At 41.9% G+C, this 19,304-nt stretch overlaps 1 protein-coding gene across 16 annotated transcripts in view; it reads left to right on the top strand.

Moving 5' to 3' along the window:
* NIN (ninein) overlaps positions 1-19,304 on the top strand; it is a 98,388-nt gene that overhangs the window by 15,603 nt on the left and 63,481 nt on the right. For 11 of the 16 annotated variants that reach the window (XR_013386194.1, XR_013386193.1, XM_077909250.1 and 8 more), the window contains exons 4-6: positions 6,006-6,087; positions 15,352-15,441; positions 16,887-17,047. Coding sequence is in view for 14 of the 16 variants with exons in the window: in XM_077909250.1 (XP_077765376.1) it covers positions 6,006-6,087; positions 15,352-15,441; positions 16,887-17,047 (333 nt within the window). In the remaining 2 variants the exon portion in view is untranslated. The remainder of the gene's footprint in view (positions 1-6,005; positions 6,088-15,351; positions 15,442-16,886; positions 17,048-19,304) is intronic. The other 5 variants (XM_077909262.1, XM_077909253.1, XM_077909251.1 and 2 more) reach the window with 1 other exon arrangement.

Here is a 19,304-nt window from a genome sequence, read left to right as displayed (position 1 = left end):
TCCCTCCCTTACATACCCAGAATGGGTCTTTGATAAATAGTGACTTCCCAGTAATGATTTCCTGAGAAAGCTCATAGGAGTAGAAAATGGATTTGCTAGAAATTCTCTTGTGTGGCAGCAGTTTACATCTATTTCCATTTATAGGCAGGGCCTCTTGGATCACTCTTGGAATATGACTTCATACAGTTGCTTTAGGTTTGGACTTGTCTTTTAAAATGGACTTCGCCTCCCTTCACATTGTCTGCAGTAAATGACCACAATAACTTGCATGCGTTATTTAGAATAAAATCTTTCACAATTGTCTTTCATTATGAAACTGTGTCTCTTCTCTTTTGCATAATCCTGTAAACATCATTTTCCCACACAGTGATCTTCTGAAGAGGCCCTATTTTCTCTACCGATTTCAGCTAGCACTTCATGTTTTGAGTGTTCTTTCATCAATTTCCCTTTGTATTAGATACGAACCTCCTTGGTGTGATGATAGTTACATGGGCCTTTGTCTCGTTTAATAAGATCACTTGGTTGAACACTTGGCTTAAGCCTCTCATCTTGGGGCTGTTTGAAGTATTGCCTGCACACATGTGGAAACTGTATGTATTTGATCTCTGTCATTGCATGAGATGATTTTATGCAACGTTAAGTTCCTTATTCTACTTCCTGTTGCAGGGTTTTTTTTTTGTGTGTGTGTGTGGTTTGAAGTAACGTTTCCTTCTTATGGGGTGCTTGACTCTCTTTTTTTCAGAAAGGCAAGTTGTGTTTCTAAAAAAGCATTCAAATGAAATTTGGAGAGGAAAAATAAGGAGGTAAATTTCTATTAAGCGGTGGTGACACATGACAAAAAAATCAGACTTGACTAGTCTTCCTGTTAATTTAGTTTAAATGTCATGTGTGTTTTTAGCCCATCACATAATTTTCCCATTGCTGCAAACTGCCCTTTGAGGCATACAAGATAGAGGAATGCTTGTAAAATGAATGGCAGCAATTATTATTCAAATGAGGGGGTACCAACCAGGGGATGCACAGCTTGGAGGCTTGTTACCGGGTGAGATTTAATTGCATTGTGTATTTGTGGGGATTTCTAAATTTTAACATAATGCAATGGTAAAGCTCCCTTGGAGGAGAAAAATAGTACTTACAAATTCTAGTTCCCCAACTTAGTGAGCCCATTGATGCACATTTCTTCCCGATAGAGGGCATTTATTAACATTTTGGTTCTGGGATGTGCCCTAAGGGGCTCTTCCAGCATATCAGTATTCAGGAGCATTGTAGGAAAGAGCAGTCACCTGCCTCTGTTATAGAATTATCTTCTTGGAAGATGAAGATGTGGAATTTACTGTTATTTAACGTGGAAGGTCTAGTGTCTGTCTGCCCCTGTAGAATGGAAAATAAAGATCAATTTAAGACTTAAGGCTGCTCTAGTTGTTTTGATCAGCTTGCCATGTTTTCATTCTTGGATTTTTAGGGGTGTGTGGGGAGGGGAGGGGAAGAGGTCCATCAGACAGATTGCTGGATTATGAAGAACCTCCAAGTTAATCATGTTTAGTCTTTTACAGACCCTTCTTTAAAAAAAAATGTGGCTGATTTAATAGGTCCATCTCAGAAACTGTTAAGCTCTGCCTGTGAATATCTTAGGGAAGCCAAAAATCACAAAGCTGTCCCACCAGCTTGTTCTTGTATCTCTGGAAGCACTCACCAGGTTCTGCTTTACAGGTGCTAATCTACTTTCTTCTCTCCCTTCCCCTTCTGCCCTCCCACAATCAAGATTCTTTCCAGATTCTTTACCCCTGGGGTCCCAGTGTACTGCTTTACATGGGCTTTGTGTCAAGTTGAGTATGTAACGGAGTAGCACAGGGATTTCCCTGAGAGGCCAGACCAGCAGTGAAGCATGCCTGGGGCATGCAGGGCTGCTGGGCTTTGCTGAGTCCAGTCAGAAGTCCTGGGTTCTGCACGTAACCCCGAGACTTCAAGAAGGGAGGCCTCTATATCTAGCAAGGCACATCCCTTCTTTGTGCTCTGTCTTCTCAATTCTACAGGGAGATGCCTGCTTTGACTGACTCACGTGGGTGTTGTGAGATCAAATGCCCGGGAAAGCATGAACCTGCAATAATATACCTGCTCATCTCGTGTTATCCAGGATGCACATTAATCCAATTTTCTAACAACTGGATCCCTTACCCCATTTAGTGACAGTCTTAAAAATAAAGTTAACCATTTGGGATTTCAAACTTTTTATTAAACATCATAAGGTGCTTTTCTTGATTATTTAAAATCTTTTTGGTCAATCAGTTATTTGTTTATATTATAAGAGCCATACTCCCTGCACTTCCTTACTGGCACATAGATCCTTGTCTCAACACTAGATAATCCTAGCCTATTAGGGTTTTGAATGCATGTCTTTTTAAATAGTTGGTATAGTTTTGCGTGTGTGTGTGTGTGTGTGTGTGTGTGTTTTAAGGTTTTATTATTCATGAGAGAGACAGAGAGAGAGGCAGAGACATAGGCAGAGGAAGAAGCAGGCTCCCTGGAGCCTAATGCGGGACTCATCCTAGGGCCCCAGGATCACACCCTGAGCTGAAGGGAGAAGCTCAACCACTGAATCACCCAAGTGTCCTTGGTGTAGTTTTTAAAACCAGGTTTTTTTAAGTGTAAAAATTATACTTTATTTTTGCTCGAGAGAAGATAGTTCATGTCTTTACTCAACCCCAAGATGTCAGCAGTTACTTCTGAGGTATTCACCTCAGAGCACTCCTCTCTCTTATTTTCTGCTTCAATCTATACTGGGTTGGGAAGCAGGAAAACAAAGCTTATAATAAATCAGGTAAAGTGAGAATAAATCACTCCTGAGCTGGTTTTATGGCATTTTCTATGAGAAGAATGTGGGCTTTCTGATGCCTTCCTCAGCTTTGGACATAACTTGTTTGTTTTCCAACTGTCTGCTCTTCCATTAACTGATAAGCAATCTTCATATGAGATGAGGTTTTACTACCTCGAAGGGTGGTGTGTTTGTATGAGGCCTCAGTGTCCCTACAATGTGGTGTAACAAAGTCTTGGAAGTTGAATGGAATTAATATCCAGATTATAGGTATAGGTCATTTTTCAGAGGGAGTCAAATTGAGGTGCATAGACTCCTGGCCAACCTTCCTGGCTAATACTCACTGAATGGAACTGTGTAAGGACTAGATTCAGGAGGGCTCTCTCTAATAACCTCTGTCAAACCTTGGACCTTTAGAAGACCCAGCAGAGACCCACAAGTGAAAGATAAAGGACTTGAAGTTTTCAAGGCAAGTACCTCCTTTTCAAATTGGAGCCTCTTTCTGTTCAACCTACAACAGGCAAGGAGAGACCAAGGTTTCCTTCAGGTCATTACCATCAGTATCCTAAGGGAGAAGAACACCCCTCTCCCTCCCTGCCTGCCTGAGCTGAGGTCCCTAAACACGGCACACTGGATCAGTTCCTCTCATGTTGATCAACTGTCTGGATCCTGGTGTGGAGGCAAGACCCCTGCTGTCACCCACAGCACTTGGGTATCTTGGTTTCTTTTCATGGCCAGTTGCTTTGCTTGAAAATGTGGCCATTTCTCTGGAAAAGTAGAGGAAACAGTCATGCCATATACCTATCAAGTGATATTAATGATCACTTGCTGAGTACCTGATAACTCCCTGGAAATTCTAGACACCTTACATAACTTTCATTTTAATTTCCTCATGCCACTGTGAGGGAGGTGTCATTATAAATAACATAAAACACATGCAGTGCTTTTAACACATTAGCTGCCCAGGCTCCCTGTGACGTTCCTGAGAAGATGCACTCTGTGATGCCAGGTTCTCTGTTATTTTGTTCATGGCTCTGTCAGCAGGGCCTAGGATAGTGCCTGGCACATGGCAGCTGCTCAATAAATATTTGTTGAATGAATCATAAAAATCATTAGAAATCCCCATTTTTACACATGTGTGAACTAAAGCTCAGAGAGGTTTAGTAATTTAGCTGATTTGGAGCAGGAAGTAAGTGGTTGAGGCAGGGTCAGCACAGAGCCTGTGCTCCTATCCCTCCTACTGATCGCCTGAGAGGAAGGAGTGATTCTTTTTTTTTTTTTTTTTTAAAGATTTTATTTATTCATGAGAGACACAGAGCGGGGGGTGGGCAAAAACATAGGCAGAGGGAGATGCAGGCTCCATGCAGGGAGCCCGATATGGGACTCGATCCCAGGACTCCGGGATCACACCCTGGGCCAAAGGCAGGCACCAAACCACTGAGCCACCCAGGGAGCCCAGGAAGGAGTGATTCTAATAGGAGGTAGTAAATGCCTGGCAAGTGTCCCTGGTTGGGAGAGCCCTTGAATATGTGCTGCTTGTGGACTGGCTGATTGGGAAGATGGCTTTGCCCCTGTAAACAGGAGCCAGGATGCCACAGTGCCTGAAGCCCACACTCAGACTTTGGGCAAATTAGCAGGACATGGCCCTCTTCCCTTCTGCAGGCTCCTTGGTGATTTGTCCCTTGTGAACCCTAATCAACACCACTTCCCTTTTTGCAGTTTCTTAACCTTTCGTTGATTGCAGGGCCCTGGCTCCCTAGCAGATGCCCTGCCTCCCTTGACAGATTTCTTTTCTTTTTAAGAGGGAGAGGAGCCAGGGGAGGGGCAGAGGGAGAAGGAAAGAGGGAATCCCACACAGACTATCTGCTGAGCGCAGAGCCCAGCGTGGGGCTCAATCTCATGATCCTGAGATCATGATGTGAGCTGAAACCAAGAGTCAGACAGTCAACCCAGTGAGCCACCCAGGCTCCCCTGCCTTGACAGATTTCTGCTCTGGCTTTATGGAGTATACTGATTTTTAGTGTATACTATCTAAAGGAACATAATTTTAGAAAGTAGTTCTAAGTGATCCAAATGGATGTGGCAGAAAAATCACATATACTTTGGGAGAGTATGGTGCATTGCAAGCATATACAATTTTATGACATAGGAACCTCAGTGGACTCCTCTCCTTTGTATCAGTTTGCATGGGTAAGGCATTTGCTTTCTTTCCTCCATTGTTTAGATTACTAATGAGGTTTGCTTCTTTTTCCAATGTAATTTCGAAGTGGTTTTTATCTGTCACCTCTATTTAAACTTCTAGGCAATGTTTTGTAATGATGTCCAAAGAGACCCATAGCAACACAAATATCAAATTTACTGACTTTATATTTACGTATGGGCTTCTATATAAATAGGTGCCACATTATCAAACTAGAATTATGGCAAAAAGAAATACCATCTTTCCCTTCTGCCCCATGGTGAGATCACATAAATTTAAGTTACAGAATATACTTGGCTATGAAGAAAACTCTTTTACCCCTTCAACCAAAGCAATATCCCAATTCTGAGTAGTTACTTAAATAAAACTCATGCTTTTCATCCTTCCATCAAGGAAATTGTATTTTTAAGAATTCAAGAAAATGCTTCCCAAGTTTCTTTTATTCTCTGTGTTTGTTATTGGTTTCTTTCTGTTTATAGAATCACAGGCACCTTGGGAGATAAATATTATATACCTGCCTCAGGCAAGACTATATTCAAGTCATCCTCAAACGGTCACAGACTCTCTTCTAGAATGTCTTTAGAGACGAAAGCATCTTTGGAGCATTGTTTCAATGGATCATTTACTTGGGAAGTTTTTCCTAATATCTAACCTAACATCTTGTGGTCTTGTTCAGAAAAATAAAAGGAGTTGAGCTCAAAACAGATCTTTTTCTGAGTTTACAAAGAGGGTTTTGCTCTATAGCTTTCCCCCTCGGGGTTGAATAAATATTGATACTAACGTTAGTGTTTATGACATTGGGATGTCAGAAATGATCAGTCCACTTTCCCTCCAGTGCTTTAAAGAAACGAAGAAAAGGGAACAAAAGCAGGTTATGACTCACTTCAAGGTTGTCAGGATGTTACCAAATGGTTCTGGTACCTTGAAGATGGATTTACTTCCTTAAGGCTGTAGAAACTGTTTTGAATTTATTTTTTAATTGTTTATTTTTAGGTGCATTTTGACCAATTTAAAGAAGCACTAATACTTATCTTGTCTAGAACTCTGTCAAATGAAGAGCACTTTCAAGAACCAGGTAAGAGCATTCATTATCTTTTCTTCTCTACATTTTCCTTTAAAAATTGTCCAGGGAAGAATTCAGGGACCTTGAAGCATGTCCATGAAAGATTTGGGCATCTGCCTTTTACAGATTAAACAGTTATTTCCAGTGACTGGTCTTTTGATATTATCCTAAGAGCCTTGCAGCTGTCAAACACTAAAATGGGGCTTCCCTACCACAACATAGTATTATAGAACAAATAATTGGATTGTTCTAGGCAATGTGTCAGATGGCATGCCAGTAACTCATTCTTGGAATGAGCAGAGTGAAGCCGAACGATGCTCCCTTTATCCTACTTCCGGTATACATGGAAGGATCTGAGTTGGGGGGAGGATTTTGCCTGAAAGAAGGGTGGCCAATCTAGAGATAATCTCATTTAGTCTTAGTAGGTGGATAACACTCTACTATAGATGTTATCACATTATATTGTAATTGATAATATATATTTCAAGCGATAGTTCTTGAAAACCATGTTCATTTTTGTATTTTCAGTGTCGAGTAGAATGCTTCACACGTAATAAATGTTCAACGGATGTTAAAAAATAAAAGAATGTTACACGTCACTGTTTTTTTTTAAACACCATTGATTATAAGACATCATTATTTTATGTATCTCTGAAATTTTTTTTTGCCAGCTATAAATAGTAAAATGCCATTGATTATAAGACCTATCCTAATGTCAGTGTTCAAATCTGGGGGTGTGGGGTGTCTTGTGGTGTTTGTTGGTATTTTTACTTATTTAAGGTTGTCTTTCATCTTGATAACAATAGTGCTTGTGAGTCTGTCTTAGGATCAGTGAAATATGGTAAATATTTAAAGGAAAGTCTAAATAGGGCTGAACTTTGTATTATACAGTCCAATTTTATCCAGTTATGGGTTGTCAGGCTAGGGGTTGGCTATAAAGGAGTGTGAGGAGATTTTTGGGGTGATGAAACGGTTTCATATCTTGATTGTGATGGCAGTTACAGGTAGGAGTTTTTCCAAACCATAGGTTTGGGCACTAAAAGAGTGAAATTTATGGTGTGAATTATATCTCAATAAAACTTATTTTTAAAAAGATACCAAAAATATAGTCCAGTTTTTGAGAATGAAGAGAAATCATTAACATTTTGTCACTACAAAGACTCCTTCAATGTGACCTATCTAGATAAAGCACAGATGGGAACTCATTTCTTCACTGGTGATCTAGTTCTTCATTATACTTTCTGGAATGCTCAAGATTTGTGTCACATGTATGAACATTGCATTTAGCAGTGTTTTGGATTCGAGATCGAATCTCCCCTTTCTGCCTATTGTCACTATCCCTAAGAAGGTTATCAACAACTCTGGGGCTTGCCAGAGTTCTCTAGAAGCGCACAGTGAGCTGGTGGGGGAGGTTATTGCCTTCTGGGGATTTTCTAGACTGAGAATGTCTGTAGAGATCACCACTGCTGGAACATGGGCTTTTACTCTTATGAGGTCCCACATTTTTGTTGTTATTTTTAGGGATCCTGAGTGGTGCTCTGGTGACATGTCCCCATTTTAGTTAATAAGCGCCTCCGTAACCTAAGCGTTAAGTCTGTTGTTGTTCTGTTGTGTGGATCATGTGCCTTTATGTGGGTTTGGAATGGGCAGTCCTGCCGCTAGCCCACATGATCTTTTTGCTGCCCTTTCTTCAAAACCTGTGCTGTCACCTGCCGGAATATTCTCGTAATAAATGTACGGTTCTCTGGTGACCACAGATGTGAGGGGTACCACCTAGAGTTGCTCAGTGTTGGGATGTAAATAATAGGAGGAGAAGGAGGTAGACAAAGGCTGGCTGAGCTTGGTAATAGCCGAAAAGTAACATTTATGAATCTAGCTCCAGATGGCAGTTTCAGAGTTATGTGTGTGCCCCACTGCTGTGCAGGTTGAGACCGTAATTTGGATATGTCTTCCTGGACAACACACAGAAGGGATTTTATCGTTTCTCTGTGTGCTCCGTCCTTTGGATAGGCTGCAGCAAACCTTCATCAGGTTTGCTGATGAAAGCAAACCCCCCAAAGCAGTATAATGAAGCAGCAAAGTACTTATCAGGAGCATTTTCTGCAGCCTTTACGTGCCTCCCTACCCCCCGTCCCCCCGTGTTTGGCCTGGTAGAATGAAGTCTAGGATTGAGCCAGCACCTCACAGAGAGTCTGTTATCTCCTAGGAAGCGTGAGTCAGCCCTGCCTCCCACATTCCCCGCTTTGCTCCTGAGCATCTCTGCTTTTTCTGTCTGTTGCCCGTCTCTTTCTGGCCCTTCCAGTTGTTCCTGGGGATCATGCAGTTCTTTCCACTGAAACATTCTCCCACCCACTCGAAAATGTGATTCAGCCCCCACAGGCTCACTGCTTGGCTGGCGAGAGACAGAGAAAGAAGGATCAGGACTCAAATGCGGTATCAAGAGTCCACCTGAGTTCACCCCCCATTCCCCTTTATGAAGATAACTATCCCCTAAGTCATAGACCATGTCATCATGGGGCTGGAGAAGGTGCTGACATTATGGATGAGCACACGAGGCCCGAAGAGGCACATTGCTTCATTGATGTCTCCCAGATGGCCGCAGAGGAGGATGGTGACACTATATCACCAAGGGGGGCTAGTCCTCTCTAGGAAGCTCTGGTTTCAGAATGTTAACCCCCAGATGGATGAACGGGGGGCAGACCCAGTCCTCAGTCAGTACAGCCTGGCCAAAAAGATCCTGACAGTTGGCCAGAGTCAGCAGGAAGGAGTGAAAGAGCAAGTTTCACCTGATCATTAGTGACAGGAATGGCCGTGCCTACAGCATTCGTTGGCTTTTTGGTACTTAATTCAGCTTGTACCGTAAGGGCCAGACCTGTGGTATTTTTGTCTTATCCTTCGAACTCAATAGGCCAGCTAGACTTTGAGAGAAAAGATTGCCCTTCAACTATGGAAGGTGACTGAAAACAAAATGGGGCCACAGTGCACAGCCTTTGAAACAGAATGGGTCACGAATGGCTATTTTATAACACCCAAGGTTTTAATAAGTTAAAAATACCAGATGCTGTACCAGACTAAAATATAGAAAACCCAGCTTGATATGGTGGAAAGGCCCTTGAGCCAGGAGTTATAAAATACTGGCTCTGCTTCTCTAATTGGGTGGCTGTGTATATCACCACCTCTGTGGTCTTTAGTCACTTTATATATGAAAGAGGTTGTCCTGGAAAATACTTAAAATCTGTTTAGCTCTAAGAGTCAGTTGTGTCATCTCTGAATATTGAAATGACATCTAAGTTTATGAGAAAGGCTAGCTTTGTGTTTCTTAACCAGATTTTATGTAACACAAATGGACACTATGAAGTTCTGCTTGCTGAGGACAAATGCCTAGTGGACTTCATGCTTTCATATTCCTCTAATAAAAGACAGTTATATGTAAATAAAAGCAAAACTATATTAGAATTTGAGAGAAGGAGCACTTGGGTGGCTCAGTCTGTTAAGTGTCCGAGTCTTGGTTTTGACTCAGGTCACAATCTCAGGGTCGTGAGATTGAGCTCCATGTCAGGCTCTGGGCTGGGTGTGGAGCCTGCTTAAGATTTTTTTCTCTCTGCCTTCCTGCCTCCTCTCTCTTTCACTCCCTCTTTAAAAAAAAAAAAAAAAAGAATTTGAGAAAAAATGGAATTAAGTCATTATTTCCATAGACTTGGATCCTGCCACTTATTATTTCTCTGAGGTACAGTTTCTTTATTTTTTAAATTAGTGTGATGATTTTTCATGCTAGATGATTTTCAGCATCTTTTTTACCCTGATAATTTATGATTCTAAGACTCTTAGGGAAGAGTTTTTCCCCTAAAAACACCACCACCAGCACCACAATGAAAAATGCTAATACCCAGTTAGGGACAGGAAAATAGATTGGGGATGTAGGGAATTGTAAATTCCTAGCTGATTAACACCAGTGACATAATTCCTTCATATCTACATGTATAGTTTAATTTTTAAAATTATTTTCCTGGAATAAAAGAAGGACAAAAGCTTAATTATTGATTATTATTTATTCAATTTTCTCTGGCTTTGGTTTATAGGATTTTTGTAATGGAAATGCTGGCGTGGGCTCTAAGCTATATGGCATCAACGTACTGTCTGGATCTGCTCTCCAGAGATTTTTGTCCTTGTTTAATGCATCTTGCATTAGATTTCTGTTCAGTAGTAAATGTTAGCATCATATTGGAAGCCCTTTCTCTCCCTGATATGGTTAATGTAAAAATCTTCCCTTTGTTTACCTGGTGAGGGAAAACTCAGATCTGGAAAAGCCAAATCATTAGGAAAGTAAGACTGTACATAGTTTTAGGGCAGATGACCCTTTGTTTTTGTTTTTTTTTTTAAATAATATTCCTAATTCTAGGAGCTGTCCTACTTTAATTATCTTTCTTATATTTTAAAGAAGCTGGAAATATAGTAAACGTATCTTTTCACTCAGCAAGTGTGCAGTGAAGCAGGTCTTTTTTTTTTTTTTTTTTGAAGCAGGTCTTAATGACCAGGCATCAGGCTAGACCCTGATTTGCAGCAGTTGAAGATGTGTGTTTGCCACTGCATTTAGAGGTCTTGGGATAGGCACCAAAGTCTGGCCGAGAGCCCTGTTTTTAGGAGACATACACACAAGTGGCCCAAGAATTATGTTCTCTTGTCCTCTCTCTGGTTGAGTTAGATAAGTAAGAACTTAGTTGCCCATTCCCTTGGCATCTATGAAATGCTAACAGTGAGGACCAGAACATTTTTTCCAAGAGTTAAAAGCAAAATAAAACCACCACCACCACCACCATCAAAAAAAGTCTTTTCCTAAGGTTGGGGGAGGGGGCGGGGATTGGGAATGCTCATGCCCGTTGCTGGTCACATAAAATGATAGGACCTTCCTGGAATTATATGAAACAATGAACAGGCACCAGAAAATGTAAAAATGCCTTTGGCTGATCAATGCAGTTCTTAGATTTTATGCTATGGATGTCCACAAAGATATGTGTATAAGGATAGTCACTGAAAATAGTGGGAAAATATATATCAAGAATAAATCATTGATAAGGTATAGTTAGGCAAATTGTGATGTATCTGTAATCAAAGAATAAATAACAATTCAAGTGTGCTGCAGAAGAATGCTTACGATGATTTTACTAAGAATACCTGTGATGATTTTGCATGTGCTTCGTTTTTACTAAGGGCAAGAAGGCATTCATTTAAAAAATACACGTTACGCAAAAAAACCCAAAATACTCACGTGAGGAAAACAGTTGACTCAGAAGTTGTGCTGATGTTGTAAGTTTATGTCAACTCCAGAGTCCGAGAAGGTCTCCAAAGCAGGAACATGGATAATTACAGAGTCTTAGCAAACTGACGTGTCCCTCTCATATCAGCCCACGAGTAAAGGGGAAGGAGGTGACAAGGAAGAGAAAATCAGGACAAGAATGATACAGAGGTGGCTCCAGTTTCTGAGATGACAGACTGGGTAACAACATCACTCATTTGCCACCAGTCTTACCCAGTACAAAAAAATGAGGTTGAGGAAGGTTGCTGCAGGTTTGGGGGTTATGAACTCTCTGACTTTGCTCCACTGGCCCAGCCCACTGACCTCAGGCCACCTTTGGTCCCACAGAAGTCTGGGTTGGGGTGACCCGATATGCGATATGCTGTGATATGCAGTATGTCTGGAGCTTCAAGGTCAGGAGCTACTTGACAGAACAGTGACTGTCCCACTGAGCTCCTATTGTTTTCCTTTCCAGATAAGTAGGCTAAGCCTTTATGACATTAAGTACTCCTAATCTTTGTAAGGACTGAGGATCCTGGTCCAGGTCTGTTTGAATCAAAGCCCAGCCTCTTTCCATGAAGATCTGCTGGGTTGGTAATTCTAACATGTAAAGTGCTTTTAGAAAAATATAACCATCATCATTATGAAATCAGGAGCTATCAACAATATGGGTTGCACTAAATTCATAGGAGAAAAGGTTCCATGAAAGTTGGACCTAAGCAGCTACTTGATAGAAATAAGTTTTGAGTTGAACCTGGAACAACAGGGAGGATTCATTTAAGTGAAATATGAATCCCTGCCTTCTTCCCCCAAATAGCTCAAGATGCATGGCCTTCCAACAAGGATCAGCCAACTGATTCCCCTCGGAGAAGGCTGTGGAAACAATCATACCATGGTTTGCAACTCAAAGCATTTTCCAGTTGATCCTCAACTGCTTTAGGGCGACCTAGACCATCTAGTCAGACCACTCAGCCCTGGGGATTGCTGGTCACGCCCATCCGCCATCCTTGGCACCCTTGTCGGCCTCTGGGTCCCTGCCTTCTTTTCTCCCGCCGCCTCTCCCTTTCCCCACCGTGTCTGTCCATGTCTCCCTCTCTCTCGGTCTTGGTCTTCCTTTAGTTCTTTCTCTTCCCTTTTCTCTTATCTAATACCAGGTATGGGGTTGTGCTCTGTGTAATCCGCATGTGAGGGTATTCACAGGAGGCAAGGAGGTGGGGATGTGCCATGGGGCTGGGTGGTGCTCATTTGCTGCCTGACAGCTCTTTCCCAGGGAAGCTTCTTGGGGCTGCCCGTCCTGAGGCTTGCCTGTGCTTCATTTTTGATTCCTTAGTTTTAAATGAGTTTCAGGAATCCCATGAGCTCAGCAGAAATGTATTATGGAGGGCCTCAGACTGGCATTACTCTGTGCTGAGGGCCTTTGGCTTTGGAAGGGGCTGGTGTCCCAGGGGATGATTGTCCAGGATAACTGAATGAGGCAAGAAGGGAAGGAGAAAGCAAGGGTCTGTACAAACAATTTCAAAAAAAGAAGATCAGCATCAAAGGGCAGCCCGGGTGACTCAGTGGCTTAGCGCCGCCTTCAGCCCAGGGTGTGATCCTGGAGTCCTGGGATCGAGTCCCACGTCGGACTCCCTGCATGGAGCCTCCTTCTCCCTCTGCCTGTGTCTCTGCCTCTCTCTCTCTCTCTCTCTCTCTCATGAATAAATAAATAAATAAAATCTTAAAAAAAAAAAAAAAAAAGTATCAGCACCAAAAAGGCAAAGCTTTCTTCTTCATCCTGGAAATATCCTCAGGTCAATTTTGGGAACAGGGAGGTTTAAATCGAAAAGTGATAAAATATCCATCTTGTCCCTCAACAGGTACAGTATAATACTTTGTCCGTGGCAGGTGTTCAGTAAATAGAAGTTAAATGAATCTACCTGATACTGGAGTGTATCTTTGAAACTCTCCTTTAACTTCCTGTTCATTGAATGAATAAATGGTGCCTAGGCTTTCCCGTAACTATTTTAGCTTCCTTTGGGATTCTCATTGTTTTACCCTTTGGAGAGCAGAGGTTGCAAGTGGAGACCTAGCTCCAGCAGGCTGTACTCAGTCCGAGGGGGAGGATGACGTACTCTGTACTGCTCGCTAGAGCTGAGCCAGGGAGGGAGTCCAGAGGGGTGGGCAGGTGGGTATCTGGTTTTCCCTGCCTGCAGCTGCCTTCTCCCCTGAGTGGTCATTCTCACTGGACTGCATTTCAGTTTTCCTTTTATTATAAGTGCAAGACCTTCTGGTCATAAATCTTATATATGCATGGTGGTTCATCCTGATTCTGGAAGGTGGACATTATCACAGGTCTGGAGTTTCTCTTCTTGGGACAGACAAGATAAGGAGTAAAGAATGTGGTGTCTGAGCTTACAGATTTTAATTTCTAAAGCTGGGAGAAATGGTATCTCTTTTGAATTCCCCAGGTAGATTTTTTTCCCCCATCTGCTCTGTAGAGACTGTTAGTTGCTTCCATATTTCTCAGCAGTCTTTAGGGGAGTGAATCAAGATTTTTCTGTTTTCTCCTACTCATAATCAAATGTTTAGTTTATGGAATAAGACTCAGATCATCTAAACTAAGTCATGTAGGACTGCTTCAAAGCCATCTTACTGTGACTGGTGTATTTCATAACAAATTCTCCGAGGATGGGGTCCAAGACTCTAGGCAAGCGCAAGCTGGGCTTGTCCTCTTTCCTTCAAAGCCCATTTTTATTTTTGTCAAATAGGAGAAATAGAAAATTGAAAGAAACAAAAATGACTCTGAAGCTTGGCAGTCCAGATAGAATCATAAATAAATGTTCAAGGAAATAAAACATTGAAAGTTTGGCTATCCTTTCTATATTGTTTCCTGGCATTTTCATCTTCCTCCTTGGAGCACATGATTGGAGCAGTTACTTACACTTACGTTAAAGAAAGCTATGTGACGCAAACAATTTCATTTCTAAGTAAATCAACACCATATTATCCGGCATCATTGTTCCATGATGAAACCCTGAAATGTGTAAGTTACATCTGGATGCACTCATAAAATACATGTAAGGGTGTCTGAAGATTCATTTGGTGGACTGCTACTGTGGTCTTTTAAAGGCCTGGTTGAGACTGATTGAAAGAAACATGGTTTTCAAATGTTTAACACATGGACTGTTGACCATGAGTATTCTCTCTGGACATCCTTACTTTTGCTATTTTATTCACTTCTTATCATGTAAATACAGTGACACTCATGTTCTAAATAGGAGAGAGATAGGTGAGTATATAAGTCAAAGAAGTAACTATAATTGGTTTGATTAGTCTAATTCTTTATTGGTCACATAGATGGTTTGGGAAATTTGGTATGAGATAACATTAACATCCCATCTTTCTTTTGTGTATGCTAATGTCTTTATTCCAAAAAAGAGTTTACGGTTTAATAGATTTCTCTAGAAATTGACTTTGTGATGATGTACTTAAATTCTGTCAAAGATACTAACTTAAAGTTTGTTCAAATTAATTATAGTAATAAAATATAAAGTAAATAAAAAATTTAAAAATTCTTGGCAATGCAAACATAAGTCAAAGTAGATCCAAATTTCACAGGGTCCCTCCTAATGGCTCACAATCTATTACCTTCTGTCTCTTATTAAAATTCACCTCGGCTCCCTGCATGGCATGAGGTAGTGGTAAATAACTAGGGAATCATTTCACCCACAGGTGGGTTTTGGAGTAAATTACAATAGTTGTTTTAAGCTGGATGCTCTGTCCCACTACTGTCTTCCGCTGTAAAAGCGCAGCATGCAGTAAGAGCTCCTTTGCCACTTCCATCCCCAGACCACAACTGTTCTCACTCTGGGAAAATGTCATGTTCCATTTTTCCAAACCCACACCCCCATCATCAACTAATGGTGTATCTTGTTGTCTGCCAGTAAACTTTAAGAATGTGTAATAAATTAAGGATGGTTCTGCATTGCCTCTTATCTGACTAGCATCTGTGGGTGTCAGCTGCCAACAAGTAGCTCGGGTGTCTGGGCCGCTCCTGAATACTCACAGGCTGACACACTCTCTTCTGAAGAAAGGTACCTTCAAATATGCATGTGATTTTCAGTATAAATTGTGTATGCTTAAAAACCCTTCCTGCAAGAGAACTGCTCAACCAGAATAAAATGACTTGGCTGGGACTTTTAAAAAGCTGGATATAAATATCACTAGAAATTATAGAGCAAGCATAAATACTTCACTCTGAGCTTTGCTGAGCATTTTCAGAATGCTTTTGACCACATCTGTGAAATCTGAGCTTATACCAGAGGAAGGGCAGAGTTAATCAAACAGGATCACTGGTCCTCCAGGGAAGCTACAAAGTGATGGCTAACCCCTAATGTGGTTTCCATGGTGGTAAAGGAGGTTTCATTCTTTTAGTTCTTATTTCATCAACCACCCTTGTGTTGATGATGTGTGTACATACCTTGTCTGAAAATCTACATGTCTGAGTTGAGACATCTTGTTAAGACTGTCATGTTCAAACAGAACCCACACTATGTTCTCTTGAGAGACACTAGGCTCTTGTGGATGGATGTTAAGAACCGAAATCAAAGTATTGCCAATCTTTGGTATGTTAATAGAATATTTTCTGCTCCTAATTCTGTGGAAGGTGCTAAAAAAATATATCTAAGCTGACATCTGCATAGAGTGAAGTATTTATTGCTTTAATGGTGGTGGTGGTGGCGATGGTGGCAGCAATGTGGTAGCAGCATTGGTGAAGGTGGTGAATGTTGCACTCAACATGTTACATCAGAATGCTGAGGTCCTTTAAGGTCAAGAAATGACTCTCCCCTCTTGCATATTCCTTTTTATTTCATACAACACCGTAGCTCATGACGAGAATAAAACATAATATACTGTTTTTCTTTATACAGTTGTGCACTTACTATTTTATTCCACAGCTTTTAATTTTATAGTGAGATCTTGATGCCAGGTTTCATGTAAGCGATGGGCTGTCATTAATTTATCAGGATCCACTGTGTCAGTTTCTTTGTTCTGTCATCCTGCTTGTCTGCTAGATCAGAAGGTGGGAGGGTTAACAAAGGAGTCACTGAGGTACAAGAGGGGTGTGGAAATACGAATAGGGCTGATATGGTGTTTGGTTTTTCATTATTTTCCAAGACTTCCTCCAATGTGTCTCTCCCTTTTCCTTTCTCTGCAAGATACCAGTTTCATAAACAGAAGAACAAATGTGACTCCTCACTTTATCCTGATCTCAATTCTGCACTCTAAGTCAGACACTCTTCCTTGCTGGTATTGCCTGTCTCCCATTGTATGCAGAGATGTGCTTGGGGTGCTGTCAATCATTCAGAATTAGAATCTGACCTGGTGGCTCATCTATACGCCCACATCCAGCACAACTGGCTAACAGTGGTGGTTTATTTTGGGGCGAGTATAAGAGGCTGTGCCTGACAGCTGTGAGTGTCAGCCAAGGGCTGAGATTGTCATATAATGTGGCCTCAACTCTTGTCTCCCTGCCTAGACTGCTCACTAGAAGCTCAGCCCAAATATGTTAAAGGTGGGAAGCGTTATGGACGAAGGTCTTTACCGGAGTTTCAAGAATCTGTGGAAGAGTTTGCAGAGATCGAGCCACTAGATGAAGAAGCACGGCCCTCACACGCCCCAGCCAGTGACCACGGTGAGGTAAGGAATTGGATGGACACACCCATCTGGACCAGAGGTGTGGAGACTCACACCTGCCCACAGGTGTGGGGCAGGGACAGGAGAACTCAGGGGTTTATGGCTTTTCTCAGTTACCAGCTACTTGCTAATCTTACCACTTGCCTTTGGGGGTATATATGGCTAATTTTTCTGTTGTTTGAATGTTTTCCTCTCTGTTTCAGCTTCCGGAGAGCTGACATTTTTGTGCAAGCTTTATGTTGATATATCTTATAATTCAGATCCTTTCACCTTATCTGGAGTCTGCCACTTGCAGCACTCCTCAGGGCACTGTCATCTTTAGTTGTGTAAAAAGCTGACCCCCTGGTGCACAATCTGTAAGCCAGCATCCGTGGCAGGTAGGGAAAGGAAGGCGGTGCGCTTATCTTCTTGAGAGCCGCGCCTTATCTCTCATGGTGGGAGAAAGCAGCTTTCAGACTTGGTTCTGTGGCCTCGGCAGTCGCCACGGCTCTCCTCCCTGGGAGTGTGGCACCCAGGCATGCCTGGTAGTCGAATTCACGAGCTTCCCTCATCTCCCTTGTACACACAACACCACAATCTACCAGTAAAGGAGAAGCACTAACATTTTCTTTATTCTTTTCTTACGGCTCATTTACCAGCATGCCATTTACAGAACATGATTGAAAATGCCATGCTGAGCAAGTTCTAAGTATTTCTAGCAAATCCCAGCTCAGATTGGGGATGCAAATATTTCAAATATTAACATAAGCTGGAAAAAAGACAAAGCGCCTCAACTTTCTCAGTAGCTGTCGATTGTGGGCTGATGGAGGTATGTGTGTATGCACGTGTGCACATGTGCTCACTGCTGTCTAATGCCTATGGTCAGCTCTTTAAAGTCCACAGGAAACTTGCTCCAATAATGTCCCCAGCAGTCAGACATCCAGCCTCTTCAGCTTTCCAGAATGCCCACAAACCCACAGTTAACTGAAAAGAGCCCAGATGCTGAACAGAAAGGAAACCAGCCATAGTACTGCAATCTAGAAGACACAGGACCAGCCTGCCGATCCCAAGAAGTTTGCACCATTGTTTTAAAGATAAGGAATACCCGTCCTCACACCAGAGGAGAGAGAACAGTGGCAGACATGGGAGTGAGAAGAGAGGAAGAAACAGCTAGAGAAGAAAGTTAGAAACCCCCCAAATGGTGTAAGAGTCGCATGGGTGAGAAGTGACAGAAGAAGCCACAAGAAGCAAAGATGACAACACTGCCTGGTACATCATGGCATTGGGGCCAGTTGGTGTGGAGCAGAGGCTACTCCCCTGCTTGGGTTCAGTCAGTTTCAGACTCTATCTCAGGTCCCTGTGAGGATTTAGATTTCCCCAGTAAAACCCATGTACTCACATGCACAAAAATTTTTGCATATCCCATTTCAAAGATATTTCAGTTCTTGCTGTGTTCAGATTTACCTTTCTGTCGGGAAGAGTATCATTTGATTACATAAAGTCTGTTCCATGACCCTGTGTAGTATGGGATGTACCTGAGACACTTCCCTAAGGGGGAAAAATGGTTAAAATGTGTCTCAACACTTTAGAGTGGTAAGCTTTTGTTATTTGGAAAACATGTTTAAGTCTAATATCTCCTTTCTCCCAACTACTTTCAGTGCCTGAGGCATTATTATTTGGTGCTAAGAAATAAAACGACGACTTAGTTTTTGGTGAGATAGTTTCTAGTTACTACCTGGAGACATCCAGAAAGTTCTTGGGCAGAACTGATTTTGTTGCTGGCAGCTTATTTTTCTTATACTCTTGATTTATCTTACCTATCAACTTCCAGTGAGATTTACTGTTTAAAACTGAGACTTTGGGATATCTGGGTGGCTCAGTCATTGGGTGTCTGCCTTTGACTCAGGTGGTGGTCCTGGGATCAAATCTTGCATCAAGCTCTCCACGGGGAGACTGCTTATCCCTCTGCCTATGTCTTTGCCTCTCTTTCTGTCTCTCATGAATAAAGTCTTAAAAAAAAAAAAAAGTGAGACTTTGGGCTAATGTATAAATAAAGAGGCCAGAGTTTGGGCAAAATCTTGCTGCTGTGTCTTAGTAGAAGGGCATGCCAGGAAAACCATTTCACACACCACCACCACCGCCTCCCCTCCAGCCCCCTATGTACTTCAGCTTCCCTTAATCTTTCAGAACCTCTTCGGTGAGACCTTCTGACACTGTATATAGAAGCTTTAGTGATCAACAACCTCTCTCAATAGAATAGCAAATAAAGGCCTGGAAGGGT

The sequence above is a fragment of the Canis aureus genome, chromosome 9, assembly GCF_053574225.1.
Source record: "Canis aureus isolate CA01 chromosome 9, VMU_Caureus_v.1.0, whole genome shotgun sequence".
NCBI lineage: Eukaryota > Metazoa > Chordata > Mammalia > Carnivora > Canidae > Canis > Canis aureus.
The sequence above is the reverse complement of the archived record's forward strand: the minus strand, read 5'-3'. Positions and strand labels throughout refer to the sequence as shown.